This window comes from Amblyomma maculatum, chromosome 1, assembly GCF_055883805.1.
Source record: "Amblyomma maculatum isolate TAMU_Amacu chromosome 1, ASM5588380v1, whole genome shotgun sequence".
NCBI lineage: Eukaryota > Metazoa > Arthropoda > Arachnida > Ixodida > Ixodidae > Amblyomma > Amblyomma maculatum.
The window spans coordinates 470,871,579-470,895,338 of NC_139344.1; the positions used below are offsets into that span (position 1 = coordinate 470,871,579).

The 23,760-nt window shown below is 48.7% G+C and overlaps 2 protein-coding genes across 2 annotated transcripts in view; both read left to right on the forward strand.

The window, feature by feature from the left end:
- The window catches only part of LOC146209948 (serine dehydratase-like), a 154,605-nt gene that overhangs the window by 122,190 nt on the left and 8,655 nt on the right, over positions 1–23,760 (forward strand). The window contains exon 6 of the mRNA XM_084605433.1: positions 17,050–17,174. Coding sequence (XP_084461559.1) covers positions 17,050–17,174 — 125 coding nt within the window. The remainder of the gene's footprint in view (positions 1–17,049; positions 17,175–23,760) is intronic.
- On the forward strand, positions 3,468–4,823 carry LOC146209949 (uncharacterized). Its single transcript, XM_084587474.1, has one exon. The coding sequence runs from the start codon at positions 3,610–3,612 to the stop codon at positions 4,600–4,602; it is 993 nt and encodes a 330-aa protein (XP_084443600.1). The 5' UTR covers positions 3,468–3,609; the 3' UTR covers positions 4,603–4,823.

A 23,760-nucleotide genomic window follows, 5' to 3' on the forward strand; every position in this document is an offset into this window, starting at 1 on the left:
CACTGCTCAGCCTTCATGGACAGCAGGCGTGCACGCGCTGAGCTCCCTGGACTTCAGCTCCGAGCCGCTCGGAACGTCGTGAAGCAGCTTATGGTTACCTCCTCGCCTTAACTGGCACTCGCCTTCAAGCGCATTTCCCTGCTTTTTGATTGCCTTTCTTCATCCTGGAGACCTTCTTTCACTACTTGGAATGTGTTGATGCAGAAAATCTAAAGCACCTGTTTTGATCATTCCTTACATCCTCCTCAAATTTCTCTTTCTCTGTTTATTTGATCCCACCCCAGACCCTTAAGGCGCACAGCTGTGCATTTCGAAGAGCGATGCAATACGTCGTGCCTATTTTCACTCATTTGTGATAAGAATCAATGAACATGGTGTAAAGAAAGCTGAGGACGCGACTGCACCGCGCGTTTGCTTCGTGTCGCAATGGATGAAGCCGGGCCTTCTGGCACTGCAGCGCAGGTTTGCCTTGCTCGGCGTGCTGAAGTACAACGGTTACGAAGACAGCAGGAACGCGACTCACTGGTTCTGTTATATCAGATAAACGGTGCAAGAACCTAGAACCACAAATAATGAGGAAACGTGCCGAGCGTGCTCATGCAAAACGAAGCATAACAAAGTGTAAAATGCGTGAAATACATAGCAGGGATAAGCAGTGCTACGCACCTACTTCGCATTTGATTATCTATGGAAACCGGCTTCAATTGTTCAATAGTCTTTTGTAGCCTTTGTTCAATAGTCTATTGTCGAACCCTTCCCAAGAGTGCAAAAAGCATGATCTTTTGTTTTCGGTTGGTTACAAATGAGGAAGTTGGACGCCTCTGGTAGGAAAAAGCGACTTTTGTTTCTTGGAAACACTTTATAAAATTTCAGTGGGTAGTTTTACAAAGACATTTTTGTTTCTTGTGGGACCTACATCTTTTTAACCCTCTTCAAAACATTACTACCTGAACATCTACAGTAGAATGTCCTGTACACAGGCTTCGAAAACAAGGGCGTCTCATAAGCCTCTTTACAACGTTTGTCACTTAACATTGCTAGGGAATTCATTGAAGAAAAACTGCCAGTTTTGTCACTGCGAGTCACTTCTTCAAGGAAACCGTAAACGCCTGCTGTCATATACACCGTTCCGATAACGTAATCAGACAAGACATGCCCAAGCCAGCCCTAGTGAAAAATCCCGTATCGCGACAAACGGGTTTGAACCGGTCCTGCATTATCCCGTATAAATTTGATACCGGTGTGACCAGTCCTCTAAGAAGCTTAAACGGGTTTATATCGGACAGGTCATGTCCGGTATGAATTTCAATCCGGACGATCCAGTCCGGTATCGAGTAAATACAGGGCAGACCATTCTCGTATGCATCTTATACACGACATCCCAGTCCGGTATGGATATGAAGCAGGGCGGACCAGTCCTGTATTGAGCTCATATACAGGACAGGTCATGTCCGGTTTAACAGAAACCGGACAAATCCGATATGAGTGAAACTGATACGGGACAGAGTATTTCCGCTTCTCAGTACAACTCGGGCGGATCGTGAAGCTCAGCCAGGATGACCACGTCGGAATATGCCTTCACGCTAAATAAGCATGAAACCATACATATAATATATGTTAAAACTTTTCTGTATATGTGGAGTACGCGTTGTTTCGTACATACCCTGAAGATATGAAGCCGTGGATGTGTGCGCTAGCAAGTACATACATGCATCGCGTTTTGTTTTTGCGTGTGCAAGTCGCTGCAGCTTGTACGATCTTGCGGTGCATCTTCATAATCTGCGACTGAAGATCTGCCACCTTCAAAGCGAAAGTGCAAGCAAGAACGTAGCGTTTCGTTAGCTCGGATAAAATACACTGGAGAATAAATGAAACATCGCTGACCATCGAAATATGCACAGGTCGGCCGGACATCGGGAGTCGCTTCCTCGAGTGTTTACGCATGCAAAACACTTGGTCAGAAGTAAATTCATTGACGTCGCGGCTCCGCTGGCAGCAGGTGAAGCTAAAACAAGCAGTATTACAAGTGTTGGTGCACCGCATATATCTATATGTAGCAAAAATTGCATGCGTTCGAAGACAATGACAAAACACATAAGCACTAGTAAATTGTGGCATTCGGAGGTTTGTCTGCAAGAAAGCGATACATTGTAAAGATGCGGGACACAGATAACCCTTCGTGATAGCCAGGAAAAAGATGCAGCGTGTTTAAAGGGCGATCGTTCAATTACGACCACAACCTACAAAATACAAACTACAAAAGAGCAATCTCGACTACATAAGTAGATATATAACCACCATCAACGTGTCCTGCCGTGGTGTAGTAGTTAAAGTGCGTGCTTGCCGTCCTAAAAGACCGAAGTTGGAATCACATGTAATTTTTTTTTCCTTTTCTATTTTCTTTTTGTTTCTTTTTCTTTTTTCTTTTCTTTTTTTTCTTTTTCAAATGTAGTAGTGTTATGTATTATTCAGCCTGTATCAATTAACCAGAAACCGGACGAACGCGTCATTTCTGGAACTGATACCGGGCAGACTATTCCGCTTCTGAACAGAAGCCGGGCCGATCGACGAAGCTCAACCAGAATGACCATGCCAGACACGCCAGCGCACTAAATAAGGATGATACCAAACATGTTATACAACTGTTCTGTATATAAAGAGCGCACTTCGTTTCCCAAATAGCTCGAAAATGCGAAGCCGTTGAAGTGTGCGCTAGCAAGCATATACGCGAGTCGCGTCGCTTTTGCGGTTACAACAGTCGCTGCAGCTCGTACGATCTTGCGGTGCGTCTTCATATCTGTGACTGAAGATCTGCCGCCTACAACACGAAAGTAGAAGCATGAACGTATCGTTTCGCTAGCGATGACAAAAAACTGTTCGAGAAAAAATAAACATCGCTGACCATCGAAAGATGCGCAGATAGCCGCACACCGCGCGACGCGTTCTCGAATGTTTACATATTGAAACCGCTCAGTCGGAAGTGTATTCATTGGCATCGATGCTCCGCTGGTAGCACGTGAAGCTAAAACGCCCAGTATTACAAGTATTAGTGCACCGGATATCTCTTAGTAGGAAAACTTACAAGAGTTCGCAGACGATGAAAAACACATCAGCACTACTAAATTATGATATCTCGAGGTTTGCTTTCAATAAAGCGACGCATTATAAAGATACGCCACATTTGTGAACCCTCGGGATAGCCTGAAAAGATATTCAGCGTGTTTAAAGGGCGATCGGTGAATTACGGCCACAAATTCTACTGCCAAGGAAAATATACAAGTACGAAAGAGCAAAAGTAGCTACATATATTGTATAATAACCACAGTAACCATAAGCCGCCGTAGAGTAGGGATTCTGCTTCCGGCCACGCCAGTGAACGGACGCAGGATGCAGGGCTCCTCAGGAGCGGCTTCAGCGGCCATGTCAGGCCGCGGTAACAGGACTGCTGAACAGGATGGTACTTATCAAGTTGTTTTGCCTGCACTGCCAACAGGTCGGTTTGTTTTGAATACGGTTTTTTTGCACGCCGATATCAGGGCCCGCCCTTACCGGGTGGAAGATTTCCGCGACGCGTTGGCACAGCATTCGCTGATCCCCGATGTTGTTGCGATGGGGGCGTATCGGATGAGCCACGTCTGGGCTGTCACTCTCAAGGATCCTGAAGCGGTGACCAAGCTTGTTAGTGTCGGTGAGTTGTGTGTGAAAAACAGTCGCTGCTTGGTAATTGACCCGGCCAACCAGGACGTGCGACTGAAACTTCACTGGCTTTTACACAACGTGCCAGACGAGGATGTGCGTGCTGCCTTTACGCCGTATGGAAAGGTGTTGGAAGTTATAAGGGAGCGCTGGCGTGTGAAAGGTATGGTAGAAAAAGGCTCAACTACTAGACTTGTCACGCTTAAGTTGAAAGCTGGCGTGAAGCTGGATGACCTGCCACATCAGTTGAACGTTAGCGGTGAGCTGGCGCTCGTTGTTGTGCCAAGCAGACCTCCCTTGTGTCTACGCTGTCGGAGCACGGGTCACATCCGCAAGGAGTGCCGGGTTCCTCGCTGCGGAACCTGTCGACGGTTCGGTCATGAAGACAGCCAGTGTGCACGTACCTACGCAAGCATTGCCGGACCTGGGACCAGCGAGGACACGTCCGAGTTGATAATGGATGAGGTGGATGCGGAGGAGGCAGCCGACATTCGAGGACAGTCAACGAAACAGGACGCGCCTTCCATGACGGTTTTAACTAAGCATAAGGTGACGGTCTCAAGTGAAAAGAACGAAACTCGGCACGTCTCGCACGTTCCATCGCAGGACCAACAGGACCACGAAAGCGCTTCAAAGGAAGCGTCAGAGGACGTAATCAAGTTTTCTGACGCTGAGGAGCATCTGAGTACTGAGCCTCCTTGCACTGATGCCATGGAAGTTGGGCCGGAGACAGCGGCCTTAATTGCCTCAAAACGTCCACACGAGGAAAGCTTCGAGGAGACTCAGCTGCCAGGCGGCGTTTGTGGTGAGCCGCCGCCGAAAACTGCGGGCATCCGAAGATCGACTTTGAGACCGAAGCCGAACTTCTCTACCGACACGCGGCAGGCGGGGAAACCGCCTCCGTAGGTTTTGTGGTGTCCTGAACGATTTGTGGGTCGGCTGCCTACCGACCAGCGTCAGGAACATTCTGCAACCAAGCGGGGCGTGTGTGGAAAAAAAAAAAATGAAAAACGGTGCTTGGACTTCGTTTGAATGCAGCCCGACGTTCTGCTGGGAGGACAATACGTGCACACATATGCAGCTCTTCTTCAGAAGCGGAGGCCATGCAACCATGAAGGTAGGCATCATGCGGGTACGGGCGGCTCTTTCTAACACATGACCCTCAAGCTTAATTCGGCGTTACACGTAGCTACTTTGAATGTCAGAGGGCTGGGAGCGAGAAGGCGACAATGCCAGCTCAGTCGCCTCCTTGTGGATAATGATATAGATATAGCAGCTGTGCAAGAGTCAAAGATTGAGAGCCAAGAAAGCACTGACCGTATGGTGGCTTCTTTTCAAACAAACTTTTATGTGTGTGTATGCCATTCTTTTGGTGTGTCGGGTGGATGCCTTTTATTTATACGTAACACGCTGGGAGTAAGTGTAGAGTTCGTTTTTGCCTGTCCAAGTGGTCGGCTTTTGGTTACTGATTTTACCTACTGTAATTTATGCTGGCGTGTTATGTGTGTGTATGCTCCCAATTCAGAATGCGAACGTGAATCGTTTTTTGAGTCTATTGAATTGTGGTTGAAGGTCGACAAAATCTTGCTTGTACTTGGCGATTACAACTGTGTGTGCGCAGCTGTGGACCGAGCGGCGAAGTGTAAACCTCGAAGAGACAGAAGCTCCGAGCTGTTGAATGCACTTGTGCATGAATACGGCCTTGAGGATGTTGGTAGTGTGTTCTCCACTGGAAACCAACCAGAGTTCACGCACTTTCAGCGAGATAGCCATGCTAGATTGGACAGGGTGTATGCCTCGGTTGATCTTGTTGCCCTATGTACTGCATATGAGGTGAAACCTGTGTCTTTCAGCGATCATTGTCTCGTGAGTGCAGTGTTCGGTAGGGCAGGAAAGAAATCGCGCTTTAACTGGTACCTATGGAAACTGAATGCCAAACTTCTCGCCGATGAAGAGTTCCTTACGGAAGTTAAGACCCAGTTTGAAGATCGTCTGGCTATGCGACCAGTAAGTTTTGCAGCGGAATGGGACAGCTTCAAAGAGTGGGTGAAATTGAAAGCCATAGAAAAGAGCAGTAAGGTCCGGCATAAAGAGAAAGAAAAAGAAAAAGAACTGAATGAACAACTTCAGTTTTTTTTGAGCATGGAAAGTACTGTGCCAGGGCATTTCGCCAGTAAAATACGAGAGATTAAAAGTGAGCTGGAAAAAATCGACAGCGAAAGATACACAGCGGCTGTCATACGTGCAAGGGCTGAAAAACTTTGGGCTGGAGAAGTGCCGACAAAACGAGCCCTAGCAGACGAAAAAAGATACGCCTGCCAGAAAGAAATAAGGAGTATAAGGTATGCCGGCCATATCACTGAAGATGCTAAAGATATTCAGCGTGCGGTAGCAGAGCACTTCGAAGAACTGCTTAGCGCTAAGCTTGAGACTGTAGGCGGCTTTCAAACAGATTTCCTAAGACTGATGCCTGCACTGGATGACGAAAGTAAAGCGCGCCTAGAAACACCGATAACGTTGCAGGAGATAGAATCTGCAATAGATGACCTGACACCTGGGAAAGCACCTGGGCCGGATGGTCTAAGCGCTGCCTTCTTTAAAACCTTTCAGCAGTATGCGGCTCAGTTTATGCTGGATGTAATCACTGAAGCTTATGAACGTAATACTGTTCCATTGTCTTTCGCTACATCGCACATTGTGCTAATACCCAAGACAGATGATCCAGAGAAACGACTGTTGGTGGGGTCATATCGACCGATTAGCCTCACCAATGTTGACTACAAGGTGTATATGAAGGTTTTAGCAAAAAGACTGCAAAGCGTAATAAAAAAACTGGTTGGGTCTCATCAAACGTGCGGCATCAAGGGTCGATCCATTGCCACGAATATACATGTCGCAAGAACCGTACTAGAATGTGTTGATGCACTCGGTGGTCAGATAGCCATGATGCAATTAGATTTGGCGAAAGCCTTTGACCGTGTTTCTCACGAAATTCTTTTTTCCATTTTGGAGCATTCTAACCTTGGAAAAGTCATAGTGGAGGGTGTTAAAATGGCTTATGCGAATTGCACGACCCGTATTATAGTGAATGGTGAACTGACTGACAGCATCGCAGTACGTTCATCGGTAAGGCAGGGCTGCCCGCTCTCACCCCTGCTTTTTGCACTGTATTTAGAGCCACTTTGCTTGGCTATCATTGATAGCGATCGCATTTTAGGGTTCGAGCTGCAATCAGCACACGTGAAGATGCTAGCATATGCTGATGACATAGCAGTGTTTTGTGCAACTAGAAAGAGCATCTGTGAAGTTACGGGTGTCGTCCAAACATTTTGTGATCAAACCGGATGTAAGATCAATTGGGAGAAAAGCTCTGGGTTTTGGCACGGTGATTGGGACGTGACACCTGATTTCTTCTGTAAGCTGCGATGGTCTGTTCTCCCAACGCGATATCTAGGCGTGCCTTTAGATTATCGAGATCCCAACGTGCACTGGATGGAAGAAACATCCAGAGCGAAAGAAAAAGCGGATGCGTGGCAAGGAAGGCAACTCTCAATGTTTTCGCGCGCTTCTATTTGCAATGTTTTTCTTATTTCGAGGCTGTGGTACCTCATGAATGTGTTGTGTGTCTCACGGACCTCAATTCAGAAAATGCACCGCGTTTTTGCTGTTTTTATTTGGGCATCCACATGGGAAAAAACCGCCCGGACGAAATTGTTTATTTCTGTTAAAAGGGGCGGGCTTGGCCTTGCCCATTTGTTCTTGCGTCAAGTGGTTTCGAGATTTATATTCCTGCGTGATCAAAAAGATACCTTTCTGAGAACTGTGATGCAAGTGCGATTGCAGAGGCTGCTCCCTGAATGGATTGTGTCATGTGAAAGCATGCCTGGTACTGTGACTGGCTACCTGCGCGAGGTTGTTTTTTCGTGCAAGTTGCTGGAAGTGCGGTTTTCTTTTGATTACCTTTTCAATGTTCCCAGAAAAAAACTGTATAAAGATCTCATTGACGTGATGCTGCCGGTGCCTTTTTACCGGGCATTACACTGTGGAGGCCCAGGGCAGGACGTTTTGAAAAGAGTGAAGAAGATGCCCGTGAGGCCATCTGCTAAAACGTTCCTATTCAAACTTCACTCTAATACGCTCCCTGTTAAAACCTGGCTGAATGAAAAAGGTATCTTCGTCCCATGGACAACAAATTGCCTGTTGTGCAAAAAACCGGAGACAATTGAACACGTCTTCTTACAGTGTTGGGATGCTGTCTTTCTATGGGACGTCCTCCAAAGGACAATTAAAAAGGAACTTCCCCTAACTCCGTACGGTATCAGATTCCTTCCAGTGCAGAACGATGATGCACCTTACGATTTAATTATGCTTCTTGGCCTCCATAGTCTGTGGAAAACACGAATGCAGGTGCGTCACGCAGATATAAATACACGATCTGCGCGTGAAAACTTCATTGAAAGTGCGGTGTATATACGCGAAACGTTCAGGATGCAGCAGGATCCACCACAATGGCAATGTCTATTTGATGAGTTGGTGAACCTGAAAAGATTTTAGCCGCGTACGCGTTAGCTCAAGTGTAGTTGGCGTGTTTTATCATGTGTATTTTTGTTTTGTGTTTCACGGCAATAAAGGAAAAAAAAAAAAAAAAAAAAAAGCCGCCGTAGAGTAGTGGTTAAGGCGCCCGTCTGAAAAGCATAAGAACCGAGGTTCGATTCCACATTTTCGGTACTAAATATTTTTTTAAATTATCTTTTTTTATTTTTTATATTATTTTAAATGTAGGCGTTATATTTTATACTGTTGCATGCTTTTTCCACCCTGGCGACGCGTTTCTTTCCGGAAACGAGGGCAATCAACCATACAGGCCATTACCGTATCAGAGCTCCGCGCGGTTTCATTCCGGACTTTCCAGGGCAGTACAGGAATTTGCTGAAATAGCCCCCAATCCTGTATCCCAGATCCTGTACAGTAAACCAATTTTATACAGGATTTTTCAGTAGGGAGCCCCCGCCTCCGCCGCACCCCCCCCCCCCCCCCCCCTGACATGCCTGAAGACGTTCGTCCTTGGGGGGCCGCTCCCATGGGGATTGAGGCCCCAATAGGCTTCCAAAGCACCGTCGAGCGGCGCTGCTGCTCCTGACAGGGAGCGCCATCTCTGGCAGAAAAAAAGAACCTAGGGATAGACGCAGCGCAACCACCTAGGCATCCCGTGCAAGTTTTCTCCTTTCGCTTTCTCGCTTCTGCGCACGTGCAAACGTCTCGCTCTGCTTTGTCGCGCGGACAGAAAAGCACACAACGGACGCCACCGGCTCAGCTCGCTGCCTTCACGGCGGGCGCCGTGCGCTTTCTCTCGCACGAGCACGCACCTTGACGCGACCCTGCAGGCGCACCACGACATGCCACCTGCATTCCGTCCTGATTGAGTAACCTGACGCGTATTTCCATGCAGGATACTTAATTATACGCGGGGAACTTTTTATTCACGTCTGCACTGTAGAGCAGACGACAGACGGCGATAAGTAAATATTGATTGTGACTGCATCCCACGTTACCAAAAACGTAGGAAGTGTATCTCGAGGTAAGTCCGCTATGTAATTATATTGTCATATGTTTAAAAACTGCTAAAGTATCATCAATACTGTGAAATAAAGTGGCCCGCTCATTGACCATCGTTTCGGCCTGTAACATGCGATATATATACGGATTTGTGTTTTATTATTACGACGTTACCGAAAGGAAATCTTGCAGTGGACGAATAAGTATATAGTCCGAAGGATGTGTTTCTTCAAAGCCAAGAACGCTAGCAATCTCGTAAGCACATGCGTGCTCCGTGCGCTGCACACGACATAACCAGCTCGCTGGCTCAGAAGGCAGGTAAATCCAAATATGTACAACATTGTGCTTTATTTCGATTCTTATTAAATGGTTGTGCTTTTTTATGATAATATTTGCTTTGCACTCACGAACCCTGTGACGCGATTCAGCGCAAATTTGGCAATTGGGAAGGACTCTCCGAACACGCTTACAAGAAAACAGCCATTAGGGCTCGGACCCACAACCGACTCTGCTGCGGGGAACTCTAATCGTTTTTTGAGACAGTAGGTGTTTATTCCGCCTCTGTAAGCGTAAGCTGCTGCTCATTGGTCCTATCAAACTCACGGCTTATCCTGGGAGAGTTCAGCTACGTGCCCCTAACCGCGAAAACCATATCAGCGAATCCGCATTTTACGATTCTGGAAATCGCCTCTATAATTTGATCTTAACCCTTCTGCGAGAAGCGCCTCCAGTCGGTCTAGCCTATCGGCTGGCAGGGTTGTGCTTGCGTCTGCACTTACGCCTTTCGGCTCTGTTACCAACTTCACGTTTTCCTCAGTGAAGATCAAAAACTTGATGCACTCTTCGTCTACGGCTGTCTCATCAGCCCTTCAAAAGTAGCTGGCGCCGTCGACAGGACGAACCTGCGAACTGAATCCCTCAGCCCGTTTAGAAATTGGCACTTTATATTCTAAGAAGCAGCTAATTGGCGTGCTTTTGCTTAGCACTATATTGGCTCTTAAGCTAGAGTGTCATTACCAAGGAAGCGAAAACGGCAAGCAAACGTGCTTGCATTCTCTCAGCTTCTGTCTAGCTTCTAGAAACCGCCGGAGCTTAACACTGGTAGAATCTCTGTCAGCATACTTGATTGATAGCGTATTAAATTCCGTATAAGTTCTCGTGGTCCTTACTGCCTCATCTCTCCAGGCTAAACCATGTGCTGCTCCGGACGTTCAGCCTTTCGCCATGCCCAGCTGTTGCTCTTCAGTTAAAACGCCCGTGTTACCTACTTCATCTAACATATCGAACCATTCTTTGATAGACGGCCCCTTATCGTCACCACTTGGTTTCTCTACCATGCTAGCTAAAGCAAATACGCTTGCCCCAAAGGGCTGTGCACTCGACCGGGTTTATTCCGTTTTTAACAAATTGTCAATGCCTCAAGCTCCTCTCGCTGGGGGTACAGTCCAGCTTTTGCCTAATGATTTAAGTGTGGACCCCACTCCTCCCACCAGTGTGATGACTTGCGATGCTTAAAGTGACCCGGGGTCTGTACTGGGCTTGAGGAGATTGGAGGCGCAGGCTCGTAATATAGTTTAAACATATTTAATTAAAGCAGCTCGCTCAGCCTCGCTTACGGCTCGCAGTCACTGGTCTGCGTCGCTGCGTCGACCTGGTGCCAGACGGGCTCCGAAAAAAAGCAGGGCTTTCGTCAAGGCCAGGTAGTGGAATGCTAAATGCTGCCGCTGCTGCCTTCGTTCAGCTGGCGGTGGGATGAGCTACCAGGCATGGAGGCGTTATGATAGGGACCGAACTTGAGCGGCGGCTAGACCTCTGGTTCCCAGGTCGTGGCGCAGTTCCAGTCTTCTGTCCTGCTCGTCTCGTCCGCTGCATGCGCTTCTTCTCCGCTTTCCAGTTCGCCTCCTCTTATAAGCCCTTTCGCTTCATTGTTGCGCCTCCTTTTCATGCGTTTACCGGTTTCCGCGGCCGCCAGCTGCTTTTCTAAGCTCCGCCGTGGCTTTCGCCCTTTAGCAGGTCCCGTCCCAAGGGAGTAGTCGGCGGATATCCATATATGGTCTGATTTCCGTGCCGCGATACCAATTATGGGCATGCATAGAGTTTAGCCACTCGACGCCGGCATAGGGCGGTCAGCAGTTTCCAGGAAATTTCACTAACCGGCGTTCGCAGCCTCATGCACGCGCACAAGGCGTCACACGGCTACTGATTCGCACGAAACATCTTTGCGATGCTCATATGCATTTGATAGCGTCCGCTTCAGTGGGTTCATATGTTCGAAATATTTGTAAAACAACGAATACCCGACATATAGAGAAAAGGCGTCTTGCATGTTTTCATGCTTGTGTAGTTTGTGCGCGTGAAATAAATGTTCTAGCCGTTTCATTAAAGCATTTGAACAAGAGGCTTCTGTCAGAGGAACTGCTGCTGGGTGCTTATAAGGAAAGGGTGTCCAGGCAGTGCGGGCTCTTTGCCGTTATTTTTGCGCCACCGGACTCGATTTGTGCTTGTAAATCAAACTACCGTGCCTCTATATTTTTCACATGCCTTCTCACACATTGTCACCCAAAATGATCCTCTTTCAAGAGTGCGTGTTGTCGGGCTAGTTGGTACTGCATTATAAAGAAGATATTAGAGCTATTTTGGTGCGCATCAATCATCGTGTGTGTTTTCGTCTGATCCAGTCTTAGTATTAGCGCTAATTTATTCTTAAATATGATCCTCTTTCTTCTCCCCTTCCCCTTTCCCGCTATATAGTAGCAGGCCAATCAATCAATCAACCAATCAATCAATCCATCCATCAATCCATCCATCCATCAATCCATCCATCCATCCATCCATCCATCCATCAATCCATCAATCAATCAATCAATCAATCAATCAATCCATCAATCAATCCATCCATCAATCAATCAATCCATCAATCAATCAATCCATCCATTCATCCATCTATCCACCTACCCACCCACCTACCTACCTACCTACCCACCCACCTACTCCATGCTGAACCGGTCCGTCCGTTTCGAGCGTTATACCGATCTCGTGCAAACCTCTTTAAACTTAATCGAGTACTGGGCACACCGGTATGAGATTTACATCAGAAAATACAGACCGGTAAAAATCGATTCGGCGTAAACAGGATTTTTTACTAGCGCAGGGACATTTCGCTTCTGCATCGATTACCAAAGCTTAAACAACACAACACAGAAGGATGCTTATCCTCCCCCTCGCATCGACGACACATTGGGCCAGCTCTTCAAAGCAAGCTACCTCTCGTCGATGGGCTTAAAATTGGCTACGGAAAAATTGAGCTCGATGAAAGAGATTGCGAGATGACCACGTTCATAACACTACACAGTCCCTTCGAGTTCAAGGTAATGCCGTTTCGCCTCTCCTCCGCACCAGCCATGTTTGTGCGAGTAAAAGACACTGTTCTGGCTGGCTTGAAGTGGCAGATTTATCTTGTATAAGACCACGTCGTTGTCGTCTTTGCGCACTTTAAAGACACCTTTAAAGGCCACAAGGACAGTGCTCGACGCAACCTAGTTAGCAGATTGATGTTAAAAGCAGAAGAGTACCAGATCTCCTGCTCGGAGCTGTGGTTTATAATTGAATGCATCGCTGCTATTCCCATCAAGACATGACCAACTTTACCAGATTTCTGGACTCTGTCATCTTGTCATCATGTTGTCATCTGATTTGTGGCAAAGGTCATCATACCCTGACTTCAGGCCACGTAACATTTGGTAGATGTCTCGCCAGGGGTCGCGAGGGTTCTTTTTGTAGTAAGCTCTCGACCAAAGGGCTTTCCAAAGAATTCGCAGATTTTCTATTTCTTAGTATCCGAACTTGCCACTTGCAGGAGGCTAGCTCCATGCCGTCAAGGTAGAAAACTACATTGGCTAGCATGCGTGTGGGGCTCCAGCGACTGTATGTGATATTATGTTCGTACTTGCGTAGCCATTGTATAACGTCTGCAGTGTTCGTACTAGTAAAGCATCCAGGATCGCGCGGGTGGGTGATTGTGCCTGATTGCAAGGCCCCCGTTGGTGCCGGGATGGGATCCTGAGGTATCGTAAGGTATGAAATTAGGCGGCCGCAGCTGAGTTCTGTTGTGCGGAGGCTGACGCCGGGTTGAACGACCGCCCCTCCAGCGAGATATAGCGTGAAGGTTTATATGTTTACAGGATATTTACAAGAGTGCCGCAACTCGCATAGTTGTTGCCCTCATAGAAATGGCGCATACCCACAATAGGGATTCGCCATGACCAGGCGGTGAATACTGTTTCTTAGATGTGATGCTGCTGAAATAAGATATTAGACATTTGAGCAAATGTAGTACACTAAAAGCTGGTCGAAGGTGATGCTTAGGTTTAAGATTTATTTGTGCCATCAAAAAAAGGAAACTGATTAGAATCAATAAAAACGAGAAAAAATGGCTGTGGCTGAGCTCGGCCATGCCTGGGTATACGTAGCGTAAAGTTTATTACGTTTGGTGCTGAGTTTGCACTTTCACTGAGTTTTATCTTGTGTTCAGTGCACCGACGAGTCTTGGAATCCCTTTCTTCATCCTCCTCGTCCTCTTCCTCACTTTCCTCCGGCTGCTGTTGCTGTTCTTTAGCGGCGGCCATTGCACATCGTTGAGCTTCCTGGCGATGTCTTTTCGCTAGGCGTTCTTCTCGTTCTGGGAAGATACAGTATTCCCGGCCTCTCTGGGAAAGCCTCTTGTCGTGACGGCACATGCTTACCCCTTGTCGAACACAACCAGCATTTCATTGAACGCAATAAATTTCACCGGTGTTCTATAATTCGTCTACAGGAATAGAAAGGCGCAGTATCTGCCATTCGCGGAATCCTGCTATCCTTCTCACTGTAGACAAGGGGAATTACGAAGAGCATTTCACAGTCCGGGGCGAAGGCGTTCGACCGTGTATCGCACGAGGTTCTGCTATGCGTTTTGGAGCATTTGAACGTCGGTACTGTTATAACCGAGGGAGTGTGAATGGCCTACACGAACTGCTCAACGCGAGTCATAGTAAACAGAGAACTCACTGGCAGCCTGCCAGTTTTGTCGTCCGTGAGGCAAGGATGTCCGCTGTCACCCTTGCTGTTTACCTCGAGCCACTCTGTTTGGCCATTGCAAATAGCCAACATATAACAGGATATAGACTGCAGGCGACCCATGTTAAAATCTTGGCTTACGCCGATGATATCGCCATTTTTTGCTCCGACAGAGACAGTATGCAGCATGCCACAACTGTTGTACAACAATTTTGTGAGTGCACCGGGGCCCAGAAAACTCGGAAAAGAGTCATGGCTTTTGGCATGGAGACTGGGAAGCCACGTCGGGCAATTTTTGTCGGCTCAATTGGGCATCTGTTCCAAAACGTTATCTTGGTGTACCGCTTGATGCCTATCGCGACCCAGAGCCATATTGGGCTAACCAAGCGTTGTCTGCAAAAGAAAAGGCTGACGCGTGGCAAGGAAGGCAACTGTCGATGCTTTCCCGAGCCACAATCTGCAATCTCTTCCTTGTATCTAAGATCTGTTATGCAATGAATGTGTTGGGTGCTATGAGGATCAGTGTACAAAAAATTCATTGTGTTTTTGCTGTGCTCATTTGGGCTTCGACATGGGAAAGTACAAGTCGAACCAATCTTTTCCTTCCTGCCAAGAAGGGAGGACTAGGGCTTGTGCATTTATTTATGCGCCAGGTTGTATCGCGCTTTATTTATCTACGCAACCAAAAGAATCCATTTCTCCATACAGTGATTCAAATCAGGCTCAGCAGACTCCTTTCAGGGTTCATGGTGTCGTCATGTCAAAATATGTGCGGTGCCGTGACTGGATATCTGCGTGAAGTGATGCTTGCTTATAGGTTGTTAAATGTGCGTTTCTCTCATGAATATCCGTGCAATGTCACCAAAAAGAAACTCTATAGAGACCTCATTGACATCATGCTTCCCCAGCCATTGTACCGTTTGCCATACCGTGGAGGCCCCGGACAAGACGTCCTTAAAAGAGTTAAAAGAATGCCGGTAATATCTTCAGTCAAACTTTTTTCTTTAAATTGCACACTAACACGCTACCCGTTAAGACATGGCTTCATAGCAAAGGCATCTTCGTACCCTGGACTACCAATTGTCTTTTATGCAAAAAACCTGAAACAATAGAACATGTTTTTCTTGACTGCTGGGACCCAATATTTCACTGGGATGTTTTACAGTGCACGCTTAAGAAACAGTTACCACTCGATCCATATGAAATAAGGTTCTTGCCGATAGAAACATCACATGATATATCGTATGATTTGATTACGCTTCTGGGCCTGCACTCAATATGGAAAACGAGGATGCAATTTGAACATGCTGATCTTGTCGTGCGTCCTGTTCGCGAGCATTTTGCTGAAAGTGTCGTTTCACTAAGAGAGTGTTACCGAGCACTCCCTGATCCACCAGAATGGATTACCTTGCTTGATGTTTTGGTGTCGCTGAGAGAATTTTAATCCGTGTTTGCCGAAGCCTGGCTTACGCGTTTTATGCACTGTATTTCTGATTTCACTTTCAAATGTCAAAGTCGGCAATAAAGAAAAAAAAAGGGGGCGTGACGCAGTGGTAAAGTGCTGGGCTGTGGATGCAAGGAATGGAGGTTCGATTCCGCGGTGGAAGACATGGTTAATTACCTTATTTTTAAGTATCGATTTTATGGTGATTGGGCATAAGACTTCTGGTTGGTCGCTTCGAATTTCGCGGCTCTAGCGCTTGCGCATAATGGGCGGCGCACAATCACGCGGAACTCGGCTCTGAACCGCGTAGCGTAGCTTTATTCTACAAATCAAAAATATCAGCAACCAGCACCGAGAAATTGTTCTACTTCTTCATCTACCTATGCTCCTTTCGAGAGGCCAGGGTAGGAAACACTTCGCCTTCATCTTTTAGTAATATAGCCCAATTTTTCCTACTAAGATCACGCACGAGCATGACATATCTTATATTGATGGGAACCCTGTATGAAAGCGTGTGCTAGAAAATTCGTTGGGAGTTGTGGCATCCGCACAGGGCACGACTGTAAATGCTATATAGATGTGTACGAAAGGGAAGGTGCAGCATCTGTCACGCTTCCCGATGGACACTTCAACTGCACCTTCTGATAAGGGAGGCGGGTGGGAGTGCAAAGAGATAGAGAGAAAGCGATGCCGTAGTCGAGGGCTTCGGAGTGATTTCGATCACCTGGCGATCATCAACATGCACTGACATCTAACAGCATACGGGCGCCTTTGCGTTTCGTCTCCATCGATACGAGGCTGTGGTGTACGGGTTCGAACCCGGGTTCTCGCTTGTTTACATGACTTATCACACAGCACAATATGTACACAGCCTACTGCCCGAGGAGGTGACAGGAAACCTATTCATATTAGTAAGATTAGGATCTGCGAATGAAATTTGGTAGTCTCCTTTGCGCTTACATTGCTTTTTAGAGTATGGCGCTGCTCTCACTCGCGAACAAGAATCGATGATTCGCAGTAGACATGCGCATCCATATTAGGGCTACGTATGAAACTCTTGCGTCGGATCTATTTATTCAGTGAGCGTATTGCCCTATTTAAGCCTGATCGTCGAGGGGTGAGTACGTGCATGCATGTCTGTGCATACGTTTGCGCGCACACGTCTATGTGTGTGTGTGTGTGTGTGTGTGTGTGTGTGTGTGTGTGTTTGTGTGTGTTTTATGTGTGCGTACTTTATGCGTGTGCGTGTAGGACACAGCCTTTCGTTTGCCATATGTTAACTGTTCTGCTCTGCGCAGTGTGGCGATCACGCTGGGAGCGAAGAAGGTGTGCCAGCGTGTCGTCGACTACATACGGGAGCACCCGCTCATCTCGGAGCTTGTGTCGGACCGGGTGGCGGTGCAGGCTTGCTTCCAATTCGCGGGTGAGTGCAGCGTGATATTTGTGACCCCCGTGGCCCTTGTCAGGGCCATGTGAGGTGACGTCAGTGTCATGTGGAACCAGAGGATGCTAGAAGAGCGAAGCGTGCATAAATAGGAATCCTGGCCTCTTAGATGGGGGAGGACGAACACTCTGGTACAGTAGCGCGTCGGAATGCGAAGGCACGTCATAAAGAGGCCATGAAAAGCCGGCATGCCGCAGAGACCAATGAAGAATAGGCTTTCCGTTTGGCGAAACACAATGTGTTTAATCCAAGCTTGGCAATGAGTGTAGCCCTCTACAGAAGCTTTCGGTTCCCTCCAGGGTTAACCAAATTTGAGCCACCAGCTAATCGTTATTGTACAAACATTGTATTCTACCAATTTTTGTTGTGTAGTCTTTCCCCTCGTGGCTCACCAGAGGCGTTTAAGGTCAAAATAAATCATGATAAATGAGGAAATACTTAAACATCGCAGGCAAGGTGAGGTAAAGCAAAGCTAAAAAAAATGAAAAACTGAGCTAAGGGAGTGCAAGACCATGCTTCGGCATGCACCAATGCTTATTTTTAAATCTTTGAATGGGAGCTCACGTTGCTTCAGCAGTGATGACAGCAGAATGTTTCGTTGTAGTGCATCATCCTATATATATATATTGTTACGTGGAAGATTTACAGTCCCAAAGCTGTCCGCACAACTAACGTTGATGAGGGCACCGATTTCACAACACTCAGCGTCGTCGTCTTCTCGGAGTCTGTTGCGCTTCTTCATCCTCATCACAAACAGCGAATACAGCTAAGTAACACTACCCCCCCCCCCCCCCCCCCCGCGGGAAAAGCACAGTCCCGGTGCGGTCTATGTTAGCGAAATAGAACGTTGATGATAGGGCTTCAGACGGGACACATGCACTATTTCGGAGGTTGGAGCTGTGGAAGTGGACTTCGGAACCACAGATTCAACTTCGTAGGCGACGTCGGTCACGGGGCGCAAAACACGGTAAGGGCCAGTGTAACGCGGCAAAAGTTTTTCACACAAGCCCACTCGACGGCATGGGAGCCACAGCAAAACGAGAGATCCAGGAGTGTAGTGGACATCACGGTGGCGGCTGTCGTACCGGATCTTTTGAGAGTCTTGGGATGCAGAGAGCCTGGCATGAGCTAACCGGCGGGCATCATGAGCACGGGTGACGGCATCACTGGTGTAAGTACTGGTGGCGTCTGCCGCGGGTAGAGAGGTGTCGAAGGGTAGTAACGGGTGTCGGCCAAATAATAAATAAAATGGGGAGTATCCAGCGGTAGAATGGACAGATGAATTGTAGGCGAATGTGACAAAGGGGAGATGAACGTCCCAATCTCGATGGTCGTCAGACAAATACATGGCCAGCATGTCTGTGAGGGTACGGTTTAGACGTTCCGTGAGGCCGTTGGTCTGGGGGTGATATGCGGTGGTGAATTTGTGGCGGACGGAGCACGAACGGAGAATTTCGTCAACCACTCGCGACAGGAAACAGCGGCCACGGTCAGTTAGTAGTTCGCGAGGAGCACCATGATGAAGAATTACGTTTTCTAGAAGGAAGTCAGCGACGTCTGTGGCGCAGCTGGTCGGGATGGCTCGGGTAATAGCGTACCGAGTAGCGTAATCGGTGGCGACGGCGATCCATTTGTTCCCCGAGGTGGAAACTGGAAAGGGGCCAAGGAGGTCAACGCCTATACGGGAAAATGGGTCAGTTGGTTTGGGTATTGGCTGCATATGACCTGAAGGCAAAATTGTGGGCTTCTTCCAACGCTGACACAGTTCACACGCGGCAATGTACTGCTGGACAGAGCGGTAGAGCCCCGGCCAGTAGAAACGTCGGCGCAGGCTGTCGTATGTGCGAGAGACACCCAAGTGGCCAGCCGTGGGAGCATCATGGAACTGTTCAAGGAGGGTGGAACGCAGGTGTTGTGGAACGACGAGCAAAAGGTCTGTGCCATCTGGTCGCATATTACGTCGGTATAGGGTGTTCTCGTGGAGCACAAATAAGGCGAGAGATGGGTCAGGGCGGTCGGAGGTAAGACGGAGGATAATGGAATGCAGAGAAGGATCTAGGTGCTGTTCCTTGGCAATGTTGGCAAAGGCGGAGACAGATAAGACATATGCATCATCGTCAGAGTCTGTAGGACTAGGGGAGTCGACGGGATGACGTGACAAACAGTCGGCATCTTGGTGAAGCCGGCCGGACTTGTAGACGACGGAAAAGGTGTATTCTTGTAATCGTAGCGCCCAGCGCCCCAAACGGCCAGTAGGATCTTTGAGAGAGGAAAGCCAGCACAAGGCATGATGGTCTGTTATCACAGTAAAATGGCGGCCAAACAAATAAGGGCGGAATTTCGTAATAGCCCAGACAAGCGCCAGGCACTCTCGCTCTGTAATAGAATAATTTTGTTCGGGCGTTGACAGGAGGCGGCTGGCATACGCAATCACCCTTGTACGGCCGTGTTGTTGCTGAGCGAGAATAGCTCCTATTCCATGGCCACTTGCGTCGGTACGGAGTTCAGTATTGGCGAAAGGGTTGAAGTGGGCCAAGACTGGTGGAGTAGTAAGAGCAGCAATAAGCTTTGAGAAAGCTGCAACTTGTTCAGGCCCCCAATAGAATGAAACGTCTTTCTTGAGGAGTTGGGTGAGCGGACGAGCAAGGACTGCGAAGTTCGGGACGAATCGTCGGAATAGGAACATAGGCCAATAAAGCTTCGGACATCGCTGGATGAACGCGGAGTGGGAAAATCTGTGACGGCACGTATCTTGTCAGGGTCAGGCTGAACACCGGAAGCATTAACCAAGTGACCAAGCACTTTGATTTCCCGATGGCCGAAACTGCATTTCTTTGAGTTGAGTTGAAGGCCGGCGCGGCGGAATAGCTCGAGAATGGTAGAAAGGCGAGAGAGGTGGCTGTCAAAAGTGGACGAGAAAACAATGACGTCGTCTAAGTAACAAAGACAAGTCGTCCACTTGAAGCCGCGCAGCAATGAGTCCATCATCCGTTCGAAAGTTGCAGGGGCGTTACATAGGCCAAAAGGCATGACTTTAAATTGATAGAGGCCGTCAGGGGTGATGAACGCTGTCTTTTCACGGTCTCTCTCGTCGACAGAAATCTGCCAGTAGCCGTAACGAAGGTCGATGGATGAAAAGTAGCTGGCTCCGTGCAAACTATCAAGCGCGTCGTCGAAGCGCGGAAGAGGATATACATCTTTTTTTGGTTATCTTATTCAAATGACGGTAGTCAACGCAGAATCTCCAACTGTTATCCTTCTTCTTGACCAGCACGACAGGGGATGCCCAGGGGCTACTGGAAGGCTCGATTATGTCGTTCGTTAACATCTTTTCGACCTCCGTTTGAATGACGCGTCGCTCGGCAAGCGAAACACGATAGGGCCGCCTGTGGATAGGACTGGCGTCCCCGGTGTCAATGCGGTGGGTTACAACTGTCGTTTGACCCAATGGGCGGGTGCCGAAGTCAAAAAGGTCACTGTAGGTAAACAAAAGCTTGTGTAAATCAGCGGCGAATTCAGGTTGCAGATCAGCTGATATCATGCTGTAAAGCGGATCAGGGCGCGATGTGGACGACGAGGGGGTGTTGGCAGGGACGGCAGTTGTATGATCTGTAGACAGAGCTGAAATGGCACAATCGGTCATCGGGGACAGCGAAGCTAATGAAATTCCCTCGGGCAGAACTTGAGTTGAAAAGCTGAAGTTGAGGACTGGGAGAGTGGTGCGGTTCTGGGAGATGTGCACAATTAGATGAGGAAGGGTGACGTGCCGCTGCAGCATGACATCAGTAATTGGACAAGCGAGATAGTCGCCATCTGGGACGGGTGGGAATGGCGACATAGGGATGTAAACGGCAGTTTCTGGAGGAAGGCGGCTAAACTGTGCTGATCGAAGTCGGGGTGAGCAGGAGGGGTCTTCAGAGCAGAGCGGGAGGTCCAAGCGAAGTAGGCCACTAGAGCAGTCGATAAGGGCAGAGTGGGCTGTTAAGAAATCAATGCCAAGGATAACGTCGTGGGGGCATTCATGTAGGACGGTGAACAACACTGGGGCATGACGGTCAGCAATTGTAACTCGCGCCGTACACATGCCAACCACGGCAGCAGGGCTGCCATTGGCGACGCGAACTGTGGACGAGACGGCTGGCGTAAGGACTTTCTTGAGGCGACGACGAAATGAGGAGCTTAGAACGGACAGTTGGGCGCCTGTATCAATTAGAGCAGAAACGGGAACTCCATCCACAAGGACGTCGATACGGTTATTTTGTAGGGCAGGGGTCAACAGAGGCTTTTCAGTCCGGGTCATAAATGCAGCGTCACCTCCGGGAGCTGCATTGGCTAGTTTTCCGGTAAGTGGCCAGAGTAGGACGTTGGCGAACTGCGGCGAGGATGAGGAGAACGCGAACGTCGTGCTTGCGGGGATGGTGAACGGTTGGCAGGACGGACAGTGGAACCGGGGTCAGCAAGGGTCTGGTCGGGGCGAGGTGGGGAATAGCGAGGGGCATAGTCTCCGCGGCGGTCAACGTAGGTGTACTGACGAGATGGCGTGTGCCAGCGACTACGGCAGTGGCGGGAAATGTGGCCAACGCGAGAACAAGTAAAACAGATGGGGCGATTGTCATGGGTACGCCATTCATTTGGGTAGCGGTAACGATATTGGGGCGAGAAACCGGCATTGGTTGAGGTGGCAGCAATTACTGGAGGGGCAGGTCCTGAATCCGTGGTGTCGGTGGTGCTGGTAGAAGGGAGGCCCATATTCGCAACCTCTTGGCGAACAACGGCCTTAATAAGTGATATGGTAGCCAGGGTGTTGTCGGGTGTATGCGACAGCGAGGCCGCGGGAGTCATTGCCTCAAGCTCTTGGCGGACAATGCGTGTCAAAGTGCTGTCGTTCGCAGGCGGTCGAGGAGTCGGGATATCGATACAGGAGGAGCTAGCAGCCGTGTTCGGCAGCCGGTCGAAACGGTGATATATGCGCCTCTGTTTCGCCTGCTCGAAACGTCGGCACACCTGCAGCACAGAGTCCACGGTGGAGCAATCCCTGCACAACAGGAGGTTGAAGGCATCGTCGGCAATGCCTTTTACTATATGGCCGACTTTATCCTCCTCAGGCATGCCTTGGTCGACTTTGCGGCATAGAGACAGGACGTCTTGGATGTAAGTGAGATATGACTCCGTAGACGTTTGGGCCCGAGAGGCGAGCGCTTTTTTGGCGGCAATGTGGCGGCCAATAGGCTTTCTGAATAGGTCGTGCAGCTTTTGTTTGCAAATATCCCAAGATGTTAGCTCGTCTTCGTGGGTTTCAAACCACACCCGCGCGGTCCCAGCCAAGTAAAATATTACATTCGCGAGCATGAGTGTGGCATCCCATCTGTTGTGCTTGCTCACGCGCTCGCATAGGGCTAGCCAGTCGTCCACGTCGACGTCGTCGGTCCCGCAGAAGGTTCCGGGGTCACGGGGGTGGGCCATTACAACAGCAGGGGCGGCGGCTGTAGAGGTAGAGGCGTCGGTAGTCATCGTGGTGGTTCTGATGTGGCGGCCGCTGCGGAGATCCAGCTTGTGACAGGGGATCGAATAGATTAACCTCCACCAAGAGATGTTACGTGGAAGATTTACAGTCCCAAAGCTGTCCGCACAACTAACGTTGATGAGGGCACCGATTTCACAACACTCAGCGTCGTCGTCTTCTCGGAGTCTGTTGCGCTTCTTCATCCTCATCACAAACAGCGAATACAGCTAAGTAACAATATATATATATATATATATATATATATATATATTTATGTGAGCCATCGCTCGAACAAACGCCTTTATTATTCCAGCCACAGTCTAAAACGCTGCGCATGATCTTGTACACCGGTGAATGATGACGATGCTGCGTATGTACAGGTGAAAGAGGTGAAAGTTCTGGCCCTGCGCTCACACAAATCCCCCCGGCAAGGAAGCGGCCACCCTGGTCGCTGTTTAGATGGAAGCGGGTCGGCGGGGTCGGCGGGTGTACGGCTTCATGCGCGAAACATGAACAACTTCTTCCGAGCGCTGCCACCGATCGGCGACGGTATGCGATGGGACACGCGGTAGTTCACGGGAGATGTTTGCTGGAGCACGGTGTAAGGACCGATATAGCGACAGAGGAACTTCTCACATAGCCCAGGCGTGCGGATCGGCGTCCAGAGTAGCACTTCATCACCGGTTGAGAAGGAGACAGTGCGGTGGTGCTGGTCATAGCGGTGCTTCCGTTCTTGCTTGGTGGCTTCAGTGTTGAGGTGAATTTGCCGGTAATGGGGCCATACGTGTAGAAACCTGGCCGGCCAACGTTGCAGATGGGGAGGCAGAAGCAGAGAAGGTAGTGTCGAATAGAGTTGCTAGTTAACGGGCATAAACTAAGAAACATGAGCTGTAGCCTGTGGTGCGTTGAACTGCCGACTTATAGGCATAGGTAACAAAAGGCAAAGTGGTGTCCCAGTTCTTATGGTCAGGACTTATGTACATGGATATCATGGTTTAACAATAAAACAGCGCGAAACACACAGACAAAAGAATAGAAATAGACACCACAAGCGCTGTGGTG